This window comes from Somniosus microcephalus, chromosome 6, assembly GCF_052327205.1.
Source record: "Somniosus microcephalus isolate GS21.2 chromosome 6, FLI_Smic_1.0, whole genome shotgun sequence".
Taxonomy (NCBI): domain Eukaryota; kingdom Metazoa; phylum Chordata; class Chondrichthyes; order Squaliformes; family Somniosidae; genus Somniosus; species Somniosus microcephalus.
Window position 1 is genome coordinate 192,292,515 of NC_140992.1, and position 13,648 is coordinate 192,306,162.

Below are 13,648 nucleotides of genomic sequence, written 5' to 3' on the forward strand. Positions count from 1 at the left end.
ACTGAAAACGACACAACCCCAGTGTACAGAACTGAAAACCGGCTGGTCTGCTCAGAAATAGGTTCAGTGCTTCCTAAGGGTACAAGAACTTCAAATTATATGTGCGGCGACTTTCATTAAGCTGCAAGCGAGAGTAAACAGAACACTGCTTCTCCCAGAAACAGCCTGAAGAATGGCTCTTACTGCAGATGAAATGCATGGATTGAGAGTCCTGTATCCTTAGCATTGGATAACACACTCCCCGCTACGGTTATGGGCCCAGTGAAAACCAGAATAAGTTACAATCAAAGCTGTGCTTCTCTTGCAAAATCAAGCAAGCCCTGTCCCCAGTAATGATGGCAAAGGGCCTGGTTAAATTACCTGTCAGCACTACAGTTACAACCTATGTTCAATCCCACCAACCAGTCAGTTGCCAGGCAATTCTTTAGCTTCTGACAGAACTTGCCAACTTAGCTGGAGGGCCCGCTCAACATTAGCATACAGACAACGAAACCGATTCGACGTGGCCAATCCATTCAAGAACTGCCCTACTAAGCTTCATGAATTTTTAAATTTTTTTTTTTTTTTTTTTTTTTAACGAGAGTATTCTGTGCTGAAGATGAGGGATGTTAGTGCTAAGAAATAGACCATTTTCCATTTGGAGCATGTAGCGTCAGTATCAACCAGTCCCAGGTTAGGTACTGCACTGTTAGAAACAGAGTAAAGCTCCCTCTATTCTGCCCCAGTAATATGCCTCAGCCCCCGGTCTCAGAGAGGACCCCCTACTGCATCAGTGGAGCATTTCTTTCAATTTCCCACACTACCCATTCTGCAGCGTATTGAGCGACATTCACAATTTAGTGCCAAATTCAAGGCAGTTTTATGCTGTGGGCCTATGCCCATCAGAAATGTAATCTAGACTGCCCAAACTCATATCATGTAGGATGCTTAGAGCAAATGGACAGAGGAGTCAGTTTGGGCTGGATTTTTATCAAGCTTCCAGGAGTGAAGCCAGCATCTAACCCACTGCAGCACCCAGTACCTCTGCCAAACTTAATTATCATTACTCTTCAACTTGTGGAAGTCAATACAAACACTCCACAAGCAGTGTGGAGATATATCAGCAGCAAACCATGAAAACTAGAAAAAAAGCCCGCACAAACCACTGAGCGAGTAATACTTCTGCTAAACAAAGCCCTGGTTTACCAACCACAGCTTTATCGATTGTAGTCATTGCAAGTCTGTGCTTGTGTTAGTTGTGAAACATTTTCATTCGTACACGGTAAGTATGTAGGATCAGCATTAACAGCTGCACAGTGATTACCGCTAACAATGAAACAAATCCCCATTTTAGTTAATTTAAAAAAAAAGTTTTTATAAATAAATCTTGCTTTTGAATCTCGCCATTCATCGTTGCTGTGCCGGAGAATATGTGCAACCCGTGTTCGCTCCACTCTTGAAAGCAGAGCCCAGATGATTTGAAAGTCTGAAGATTTGTCCTAGTGCCTCTAAGAATAAAACTCCAGTCTCAAAGTTCTCCCACTGATTAAAGTTTCCACATCTCTGTTCAATTGACGGTCACAATTTCAGTTAAGAGCAACAGATAGAATATTCTGGAATGCTATCCAAGGCCTCCTATAACTAGCAGTGGCGGTAGGCTTCTTTCAGAATGTGCTCTCGAGCAGGCAGTGGCAGCCACAGCCCGTGGGGCACACTTCCTGGGTCCGGAACCACTCCATCATGTGACTGGTATGGCCGCCATGCCCACAGGTGAGACAGAAGTTGGCAGATCCCCGGACAGCAACATGGCAGATGGCACATTGGAAAGTGAAACCTTTGCAAATAGCACACTGTGTCCCTCGTACCTCACTGCGGCAGTGACAGCAGTACACCCCAAACTCTGAAGGAGAAAGCAGAGAAAAATTAAACTGTAATTAAAACATTTAATACTGGGCAAAGAACTGTCAAAATATTTCTGCCCTAAACTCAGTTTAAAGCTGCCTCATCTTTCAGCAAATAGAACACATGAAACCTACACAATCAATCTCTGTAACCGTTTCTCTCCTGTAATTAACGTCTTTTGTCCACCATCACTCCCTGTATTAAGTAGCATCCTCCTTACACTGGCATGTCCTTGTGTGAGCTTTCTCCCAACACCTCCATCCTACACAGAAGATAGGAGCAGGAGTAGGCCATTAGGCCCCTCGAGCCTGTTCTGCCATTTAATGAGATCATGGCTGATCATCCAAATTCAGTACCCTGTCCCTGCTTTCTCTCCATATCCCTTGATCCCTTTAGCTTTAAGAAATATATCTAACTCCTTCTTGAATATATTTAATGAATTGGCCTCAATTGCCTTCTGTGGTAGAGAATTCCACAGGTTCACCACTCTCTGGGTGAAGAAATTCCTCATCTCTGTCTTAAATGGCTTACCCCTTATCCTTAGACTGTGACCCCTGGTTCTGGACTTTCCCGCCATCGGGAACATCCTTCCTGCATCTAGTCTGTCTAGTCCTGTTAGAATTTTATAAGTTTCAATGAGATCCCCTCTCATTCTTCTAAACTCTAGCGAATATAAGTCTAATCGACCAAATCTCTCCTCATAAGTCATTCCTGCCATCCCAGGTATCAGTCTGGTGAATCTTCGCTGCACTCCCTCCATGGCAAGAACATCCTTCCTCAGATAAGGTGACCAAAACTGCACACAATACTCAAGGTGTGGTCTCACCATGGCCCTGTACAACTGCAGTAAGACATCCTTGCTCTTGTACTCGAATCCTCTCGCTGTGAAGGTCAACATACCATTTGCCTTCTTAACCGCCTGCTGCACCTGCATGCTTACCTCCTGAGCCCACAACGCCGACGGTTTCCATGAGTGGACAAAGTTTCACCTAAACAGCAACCTACACCCTTATACAGTGTACTGTGTGTGGGACAGCACGTGTCCAGGACTAACAATTGCCCTTAATTACAGAGTAATCCACAGGAAATCCCCACCACCTATTCAGTAAATACTACTGGCCAGACTGTTACTTTCAGCCTACAACTAATAGATTTATTTACAAGAAAGATAATTATACAGAAGCAAAAAGACACCGCAAAAAACTAGGCCTGAACACCTTGTTATTTTTAGTAGCTTCCAACGGAGTCTCTACTAGACGTTACATAGGGGATTAATCTCTCAGGAGCACCGTTAGCTCTCTGGTGGTTCAGGCACTGTGAGCAGTGACCTGGGGAGCACGGGGCTGCCCCTCAATGACACTTCTGTCCCTGATATTAACATAGGCTCATTTGGTGACTAAACAAATTCTTCTCAATTGTTAGGCAATTAAGATATTAACTAATTCCCATGCTTAAGTGGATAAGATGTGAGCAGTAGTCTCCTGGCTATCTGATGATGCATTTGTTTTTGATTCCTCCTAGAACAAAACTCCCTTGATGGTCCATTTCTTTATTCCCGCCACCCGCCCGCCATCCATATTCCTTGATGCCCTTACCGAACAAAAATCTGTCGATCTCAGTCTTGGCGATTTCAATTGGCCCAGCATCCACAGCCTTTTGGAGGAGAGAAACCCAGATTTCCACTGCTCTTTGAGTGGAAAAAATCCTTCCCGATTGCACTCCTGAATGGCCGAGCTTGAATTTTAACATTGTGCCCCCTTGCTCTGGATTTCTCCACCAGAGGAAAAGCTTTTCTGTATCTATCCTATCAAACTCTTTCATCGACCTAGAATTTCCTTTGTGGACGCAACTCGGAGGTTAGACCTGAAAATGTGCCCATTCACATGCCCATTCCACCGATGTCAAGTTATGCTCAAATTTCTTATTAGAATATGCCCGAACGTAAAAATGACCGTAAAACAGCGTAAACATTGGGGCCCAAAGAAAGTGCTGAACTCACACCCTATATTCCTTCTTTAAGTATGAAAATTAAAGTTTCAACTGACTCAACCATCATTCATGCACCTTAGACAGGTGGTTAAGAACCTGTAATCGGGGAAGCTTTTTAATTTTTTTTAATGTGACTTAGCATAAAATGCATTAAAAGAAACAGAAAATGCAGAGCAGATCTTTTAAGATCTTTTTTTTTTTTAACTCAAAAAACTGCAATAACCTACAGAATGACTGTTTTCTGCTGCGCCTGAAAATCTGGTGTTAATTTTAAAGAGAGCCTTTGAGCAAGTGCAACTGCAGAAAACTTGTACATGAGGCTCTGTAACTTGAGGACACGGCCAGTGTTATAGGTGGAGATGCGTTCAGGCGGAGGGATTGACAGACAATTGGATTGGGGCGTACTGTAATTACGTGCGTAACTCACTAACACCCTTTTAGGCCACATATTTGATTTGCGCGTGTCTCTAGGCACAAATACGCAGGAAATTCAAGGCCATCATTTTGAACACTTTAATTAGATCACCCCTCAACCTTCCAAACTCAAGAGAATACAAGCCAAATTTATACAACCTGTCCTCATACATTAACCCTATAAGCCCCAGTATCATTCTGGTGAATCTGCACTGTGCCTCCTCCAAGGCCAATATATCCTTCCTGAGGTGTGGTACCCAGAACTGAACGCTGTACTGCAGATGGGGTCTGACCAAGGCTCTGTACAACTGAAGCATAACTTCCGCTCTTTCGTATTCCAGCATCCGTGAGATAAAGGCCAACATTCCATTCGCCCATTTCAATATTTTTTGTACCTGTTTAGTGATTTGTATACCTGGACACCCAAATGCCTTTGCTCCTCTACAGTTCCTAATCTCTCACCATTAAGAATTTGCCACAGTCATTATGATTTAGAGAGCTGACCTTTTGTAGAATAACCCATTCAACTTCAACACACTTGAGCCATAACTAACAAACTCACTAGAGCACTGGCCACACAAGGTAAAATCAGATGGGTATTGAGTACTGAAGTATCACCAGTTTGAGTTTCTGGTACCTCCACTGCACCAACCAGCATAAACCCAGACCAAAATGAGGTTACTGCTTTAAAATCTGTACTTACCAATCCCCTTGTGAGGGTCTGGAGGACAGGAGACAAACTTTAACACCTCTGCACGTTTCTCTCGCAGACCCCAGCGGTACAGGATCTCCCCATAACACTTCTTAAAGTCATCATATTGCAGCATGTTGGCTGGGTCAAGTAGCCTGGAGATTGAGGGAAGGGAAGCTAAATCACAAATTCAGAAACTATGCAAACAATATTAGCTCAGCATGAGAAATACACAGGCAGATTTTCCATTCAGTGAAGTGCTTTAGTTCAACTCCCTCAGTTTCTCCTCTTTCCCCAATTGAATCTCCCCAAGTTATGTATCCCTCAAATTATTTGAGAGGATGAAAGACCTGCCCCAGGGTCTCTGCAAACGACAGCAGTTGGTGGATATTGCACGAGCACAGCCCAGGCACAAGGTTTCCCTCCCACTCTGCAGAAGCTCCTGGCCTCACTCAGTTCTTGCCCACAGTGATGACGTTGAGGTCAGGACTTCGAGGTGTGGGGATCCCAATGCATACCTATGTTCCACATCACTATGTTGCTGCACATTATTGCTACCCACAACCTAACAGGCACTCTCTTTCAGAGGCCACTGCCCCTTTCTATCATCAAGGTCATTAAACTGGGATGATGATACAGTCAGTACTAACTTTTGTTCTGTGAATTACACTACATCTAGTAAGCAGCCGAGGACAGAGAAAGTCCAGAGAAAGCAGACAGATTGAAGCAGCGTGCACCACTGTGGTTCAAATTTCTTTCTATTCCCCCATGGCCTATTTTCATCTCTCCATTGAGTCTGCTACCAAAGAACTCCCAGCCCAGTACAAATGACCAGATTTAAATCACAATGAATCATCCAGGCCTCTAATCTTTCTTCCCTCCCCACCCCAAAAAAAATCGTAACACTAAGGGACGATTCAGCAAGTCTACCCAGTGAGTAGCTGAACCATAGAGACCAACATGGAGCCAGATCGGATGCCTGGGCTGTACTAACTGACTTCTGCCAGATGGGCAGTAGGAGTGCTACAATTGGCCTCAGCAGCCTCGGTTAAAGGGGAGGGAATATTTGGCTAAGGTCCCTGCATTTGATTGTTACCCAGCAACTCCTATTGCACCTGCATGGACAGCCCATGAGAGCAGGTTTGGGCTTTCCTGTGACGCCCTTCATAGTAAAATAGTTCACTGACAAAACTCACACATAAACAATAGCCATTTGACGAGATACTGATTGGCTAATGCTCGTGTCCCCAGTAAGGAGTCAACATCTGCAAGAGGGAGGGAAGACATTTTTTTTTTAAACCAGAAGACTAAATCAAAGCTTAAATGATTGGCCGCCAGAGGTTTCTCGTAGTTGTTTTATACCATATAAGGATGGGTAAAGTGTGGTCGCTCACTTTTTGTTCTTTTCATGTTGCTCCTTCTCTCGTTCCTTTGGATCCATGTAGATCTGGTTTCCAGAACGATAGTCATCTGGTGACTCGTAGCACCAAGAGCTGAAGTGCTCGGATTCCCGGCCCACTGAAACATAGTGTGTTAGCATATTTATTACACATTACACACTGAAGTCAGTGCAACAATCACCACTGGGTGAGGCTCGAAAACCCTCAGCATCACTACCGACCCTAAACATGTCAACAGCATATAGAGAAACAGTAAGAGCTCAGGGCCATACTGCAGACATTCATGACATTGCTTCATCCTGTTTGAACATTCGGAGTCGGCTCATACGGCAAGTGAAATGAACAGCAGCAGTATAGGATCAGTCAGTGACTTATTAGCTCAGTATTAATACTGAAAACTGGGCTGGGCTTGGTTACAGGCTGCAGCTCAAAATCAGTGGGTTCAAATGATCACAAACCACGCGATTGTTATCATCTGAATACATGAAATGCTTCACAGTCTTGCAACCTACTCCAGAATTCAGTTCCCATAAACCTCAAAGACTTGGCTAATTTTGGAAAATTAATTTGCAAGACCAATTCTGGTGGTAATGAGCTGCTAAGTTGTTATGGTGATTATGAATGGCAACTCATGCAAGTCTGGAATGAGCCACTGTAATGGGCTGAAATTTAAAGGTTAAATATCCTGATTCATGTGGTGAAGTCCTCTGAAACATCACAGGAACAGTCAGTGAGCGTCATTACTCCAGTGATTATTGCGAAATTACATCGTTCTGTGCTATTCCATTTGGTGGCTACAACAGCCCACAGTTACTGATATACAGACGGTATTAAAAAAAGAGGTGGTATCTGCATAAAGAAGAGTGGGTTTTGTAGAGATTACATTGTGATGTAGTGTATGACGGAGGGGAGTGTTGTAGAGATTACACTGATGTACAGTAGGATAGAGTGGAGTGTTGTAGAGATTACACTGATGTACTGGTAGGATAGAGCGGAGTGTTGTAGAGATTATACTGTGATGTACTGTAGGACAGAGCAGGTTTTGTAGAGATTTTTTTTAAAATTTGTTTATGGGATCAGGGCGTCGCTGGCAAGGCCAGCATTTATTGCCCAACCCTAGTTGCCCTTGAGAAGGTGGTGGTGAGCCACCTTCTTGAACCGCTGCAGTCCGTGTGGTGATGGTACTCCCACAGTGCTGTTAGGTAGGGATTTCCAGGATTTTCACCCAGCGACGATGAAGGATCGGCGATATACTTTTAAGTCAGGATGGTGTGTGACTTGGAGGGGAACTTGGAGATGGCGGTGTTCCCATGCACCTGCTGCCCTTGTCCTTCTAGGTGGAAGAGGTTGCAGGTTTGGGAGGTGCTGCCGAAGAAGCCTTGGCGAGTTGCTGCAGTGCATCTTGTAGATGGTACACACTGCAGCCACGGTATGCCGGTGGTGGAGGGAGTGAATGTTTAAGGTGGTGGATGGGGTGCCAATCAAGCGGGCTGCTTTGTCCTGGATGGTGTCTAGCTTCTTGAGTGTTGTTGGAGCTGCACTCATCCAGGCAAGTGGAGAGTATTCCATTGCACTCCGTACTTATGCCTTGTAGATGGTGGAAAGGCTTTGGGGAGTCAGGAGGTGAGACACTCGCTGCAGAATACCTAGCCTCTGACCTGCTCTTGTTGCCACAGTATTTATGTGGCTGGTCCAGTTAAGTTTCTGGTTATTGGTGACCCCCAAGATGTTGACAGTGGGGGATTCGGCGATGGTAATGCCAAGGGGAGGTGGTTAGACTCGCGCTTGTTGGAGATAGTCATTGCCAGGCACTTCTGTGGCATGAATGTTACCCTGCCACTTATCAGCCCAAGCCTGAACGTCGTCCAGGTCTTGTTGCATGCGGGCATGGACTGCTTCATTATCTGTGGAGTTGCGAATGGCGCTGAACACTGCAGTCATCAGCGAACATCCCCATTTCTGACCTTATGTTGGAGGGAAGGTCATTGATGAAGCAGCTGAAGATGGTTGGGCCTCGGACACTGCCCTGAGGAACTCCTGCAGCAATGTCCTGGGGCTGTGATGATTGATCTTCAACCACCACAACCAAAAGGATAGAGCAGAGTGTTGTAGAGATTACACTGTGATGTACTGTAGGACAGAGGAGGGCGTTGTAGAGATTACACTGTGATGTACTGCAGGATAGAGGGGAGTGTTTTCATTTGTTTTGCTGTTTTTTTGCCAACACAGAAACCTCTCGTTAATGATTAAATCTCATTTCTACTGTCTTGTAGAATACCCTGTTCCATCCACTCCAACAGCCCCCAAAATCAGGGCATCTTTACACCAAAGCTATCTGCTCATATTACTCCATTCTTCCAGGACTGCCTTACCTGTGTTCCATCCAGTAGACCCGACGATAGTTTCAGATGTGCTTGAGTAGGACCCTGAAGAGGCATAGCCTGACTGTGAGAATAGAGAAGCTGCTTTAGAGTACTCTACAGAGCAGAGCTATGGAAACACTGATGCAATCAGTTTACAAATGTTAAGTGGATACATGCTGATCAGAACTTGAACTCAGGCCACAGACAACATTCAAATAACATGAAATAATATTCAAACCACCTGCCCCTAACAGACAGAGAATTAACCCCTTCACTTCCACAAACAAACAGATTGCGACTTAACCCCGCCCGCACCCCAGGCAGGCTTGAACCTCCCCCCCCGCCACGCCCCAGGCCAGGCTAGACCCCCCCCCCGTGCCCCAGGCAGGCTAGACCCCCCCCCCCACCCCGGGCAGGCTTGACCCTCCTCCCGTGCCCCAGGCAGGCTTGACCCCCTGCCATCACCTATGAACAGCCAGGGCTATGCTCACAAAAAGGTCAGGCCCCAGGCAGGCTCAACACAAGCATCAGAGCATCAGCAACACTTCAGCATTCAAGGCAAGGACCAGTTGCACAACTACCCACCAGCATCTCGGTCTCTCCCTCAGTCCATTTGGTTGGCATAGGGATCTCATTAGGACTATTCTAACTCAACGTACTGTGGCTGGTAGAGAGCAGCCTGTAGCACTGGCTCCAACCGTACCTAATTACATCTATACACTGCAATTAGGAGTAGAAGCATAATGTGGTACAGACCCCAGAATGTGCTAACAGTAAATATACACTTACATAGTGTAAAAAAGGAGTAGAGGTAGAAGTGCGCTGGTACAGTTGCTGTCCTATGCTGCCGTAGCAGTCCTGAGGCCTGGACTGAGCCTCAAACACACTGCATAGCATGGCTAGTGTCTGAACATCATGTATTGTGCTGTAATGAGTCAGGCTGTGGAGAAACACAGAACCAATTAAGGATACATCAATAAAGCAGTACAGGAGGTGGAAGTGGGACCCCTCCTGTTCACTATCGTAACCACATTTAAAATGACTCCTATTCACAGGGCCTTGCTTTAAATCTGTGGTCACTGAATGTGGCCACCCTTAAAAACAACTGCCTCTGGCTGGAGAGCCTTGCAGTAGCACTGAATCCCATTCTGGGGTGTGGAAAGAGGGAACTATTCAACTCTGCAAAGCACAGCACCTTCAGATCAATCATTGTGGAGATGCCCACATGCCAGATTCTCCCAACAACAGAAAGCATGGAATTGGGAAGGCAGGAGACGTTCTTTTTTTTGTAAATTAAAATTAGCACAGCAATTCAGGTCATGGTGAAGTTCCAAACATTTAGCAAAACCACCAATTTCTGAGCTCCCGCAGATGTCCCTAGTTTCAACAACAGTGTTCCAGTCCTAACAAATATACCATGAAGGTGTCAGCTGTGGCTCAGTGGCAACACTCTAGCTTCTGAATCAGGTGGTCAGGGGTTCAAGCCCCACTCCAGAGACTTGAGCACAAAATCTAAGGGATTACTACACTGTTGGAGGTGCCGTATTTCAGATGAGACATTAAACCATGGTCCCTCGCAAGTGGACGTAAAAGATCCCATGGCACTATTTCGAAGAAGAGCGGGGGAGTTATCCCCGGTGTCCTGGCCAATATTTATCCCTCAACCAACTTCATGAACAGATGATCCGGTCTTTATCACACTGCTGTATGTGGGACCTTGGCTGCCACGTTTCCTACATTACAATAGTGACTATACTTCAAAAGTACTGCATTGGCTGTAAAGCGCTTTAGGATGTCCCGAGGTCATGAAAGGCACTATAGAAATGCAAGTCTTTCTTTCTATGAAGCAGGGTAAAAAAAGGCTTGCAGGAGCCTTCAGTACGGAGTGTTTGTTAAAATTTAAGAAATTACAAGATGATAGTACACTTCATTCATAAGTTCCTTAAAAATTAAGTTTTTGATTTTTCCTGCACTGAATATATAGGAAACTTTGTTATATCCGGCACCGACGGGACCGAGCTGTTGCCAATCTATCAAAACTGCCGGACATACAAAGTTAATGTTGAAGCATACGGAGGTTTTCATCTCCGTATCTGACAACAAACACTGTTGCTTAGCAACAGCTTGTAAACAGTCGGCCCGTACCTTGGAAGCGTCTCTGTAGCTTAGCAACAGCTTCAGAGAGACTTTCCAGAGCCCGACTGTTGAAAACAAAGCCACGAGAAGAAAAAAAACCTAACGAAACGGCTCCTGATTTCTGCCGGTAGATCGAGGTTTCCGGACATACAACCTCCGGATAAACCAAAGTTTCCTGTAGTTTCAAAGGGATTTCTCACAGCGCCTTGCCGCTTAATGAGGGGTCGCACAGAGACAGGCTTCAGGTCATTTCAGACAAGCCAGGCCCCGAACTCCTGTCCAATTTGCCACATCCCTTAATTACAAGTGTCTCCCAAATCAATCTTACAGCGACTCCAGGAGCTGCCGGCCAAATGGATGTCGTGCCCATGGTGTTTCTATGTCGGGGTCCGGATGGTGACTGAGGAAGGAGTCTGTGGCAACAGCAGCCAGAGACCACACCTAGAATACAAGGAAATGCATACTGAAATTAGTAAGTACCAAGGGATGGGAAACGTAACATTACACATGAAGTTGCATCACACAGTTTGAACAGGATTAGTTCGTCCGGTTGCCAGTTACCTGGTTGAACTGAATATAAAAATAGAATCACTTTCACATTTTATTCTATAAAATCAAGGATTCTAAGTTAGTTGTTTGCAGATTATAGACCTCACTGTTGCTGTGCCAGTAGTTTAAATAATACATCAAGGAACCAAAGTGAAAAGCCAAGGTGCAGATTGCAGGACACCACAAAGATTGAGAAGATTAGATTGTACCAAGATTGGATTTTAAAACCCTAGGATGCAGGAAAAACTCAAGGAGGCATGGAATTCTACAATTTGAAGTCCCAGAAAAGAATGGGACAGAGTAGAGATTGTCCAATGAATCTCAATTTCATCACAGTAAAGATAGGAGGAGAAGGAAGAGCTCATAAATGTCAGCCTTGGCTCCGTTGGAGCACTCTTGTTTTAGTCAGAAGGTCATGGATTCCAACCCACTCTGGAGACTGGAGCACAAGATAGGCTGACACTCCAGTGCAGTACTGAGGGAGTGCTGCACTGTCAGAGATGCCATCTTTCGGATGAGATGTTAAACTGAGGTCCCATCTGCCCTCTCAGGTGGATGTCAATGGTCCCATGGCACTATTCGAAGAAGAGCAGAGGAGTTTTCCTGGTGTTCTGGCCAACATTTATCCCTCACCAACATCACCAAAACAGATTACCTGTTCATTTATCTCATTGTTGTTTGTGGAACCTTGCTGTGGCTGCTGCGTTTGCCTACGTTACAAGAATGACTATACTTCAAAAACGTAAGTAATTTTCTGTGAAGTGATTTGGGAAAGCCGAGGATGTAAAAGGCACTATAATGAATGCAATTTCTTTCTTTCTCAAGGGATGGTCCATTTACATATTGATGGAGCAAAAAGACAGAACAGTTGCATAACTACTACAGATTAAATTACTTAAATTGGGGGCTTGGTTGTTAGCGCGTTGGTGTTTCAATGCACTACATCAGAGTGGGTGACTGAACTGATCCCTGCGATTGTCACAGGAGCTTTTTGAGCACCACCATGCTGCTGGGAGGTGCCAAGTGGAAGCCAAGTGCTTCACCTTTGGGAGTTAGACAGAGATGCACAGGGACTGTGTTAGTTACCCGAGACAGCTTGCCAAATAATCATCCAATCATTTTTGATCAGTGTGGAAATTATATGTAAACTGAACTGTTTCACGTCCCCTGATTAGAAGGAAACCACTAATGGGATGCAAATTCACCAATTTGGACTCCTTAAAGAAAAGAATTCTTGGCATCCCTTTGACTACGTGTAAAATAACAACCTATTATACAACACTAATGGGTGGGGGGTGGGGACAGTTTTCCACTTCAGGGTTGCAGGCATGTGCTGGGAGCACATACCAGAAAGTCGTGCACCCTCTGCCTGTGATTTACTACCCATTAAAATTAGTAGAAAGTACATTACAGGTTGAGAGTTCATAATTTCCTGGTATGTGCTTCCAGTGCTTGCCTGGGGCACAGAAGTGGAAAATCTCCCCACAGTCCTTAGTTTGGAATATATGCATGTACTGAATCAGTAAGAAATATCAAACAGCAGATAGAGCTGACTGTACAGCAATGCACAGTGTCCATAATAAAACAGGGGAACTAGAGGCAATAATACGTTGCTAGGAACCAGATTTGGTAGGGATTACTGAGACATGGCTACAGAAAAATGATGACTGGGAATTAAACATTGCAGGGTATTAAATAATTAGAAAAGAGAGAGAAAAGGGGGAGGTGGAGTAGCTGTACTTATTAAAGATAACATAATGGCAGTAGAAAAAAGTGACACAGTTATCAGTAAGGCAGAAATAGAATCCATGTGGATAGAGATAGAAGATAATAAAGGATCAATCACACGAATAGGGGTAGTCTACAGACTACCTAATAGTGGAAGGGAGGTGGAGGAAGAAATATGCAAACAAATTGGGGAAATAAATAAAAACATAAAATAATAATCATGGGGATTTCAACTACCCTGAAATGAATTGGGAAGAGCTGGTAGGTAGAGAAATGGAGTTCCTACAATGTGTACAGGACTTCTTTCTAATCCAGTATGTAAGAAGCCCAACAAGGGAGGATTCGCTACTGGATCTAGTAATGAGGAATGAACCAGAGCAGATAAGAGAAGCAAAAGTAGGGGAACATCTAGGCAATAGTGATCATAATATATTGAGAAGCACATAAGCATGACAAAGATCAGGGAAATAGATTGGAGAAAAGCAGATTTTGAGGGG

The 13,648-nt window shown here is 44.6% G+C and overlaps 1 protein-coding gene across 2 annotated transcripts in view; it reads right to left on the reverse strand.

Annotated features, from left to right (window-relative positions):
- Nucleotides 1–544: 544 nt before the first annotated feature.
- Nucleotides 545–13,648, reverse strand: part of wdr59 (WD repeat domain 59) — a 66,888-nt gene continuing 53,784 nt past the window's right edge. For both annotated transcript variants that reach the window (XM_085991122.1, XM_085991121.1), the window contains 6 exons: nt 11,203–11,315; nt 9,528–9,678; nt 8,748–8,820; nt 6,370–6,493; nt 4,988–5,130; nt 545–1,879 (listed from right to left, as the gene is read on the reverse strand). In XM_085991122.1, coding sequence (XP_085847248.1) covers nt 1,644–1,879; nt 4,988–5,130; nt 6,370–6,493; nt 8,748–8,820; nt 9,528–9,678; nt 11,203–11,315 — 840 coding nt within the window. In that variant the 3' untranslated portion in view covers nt 545–1,643. The remainder of the gene's footprint in view (nt 1,880–4,987; nt 5,131–6,369; nt 6,494–8,747; nt 8,821–9,527; nt 9,679–11,202; nt 11,316–13,648) is intronic.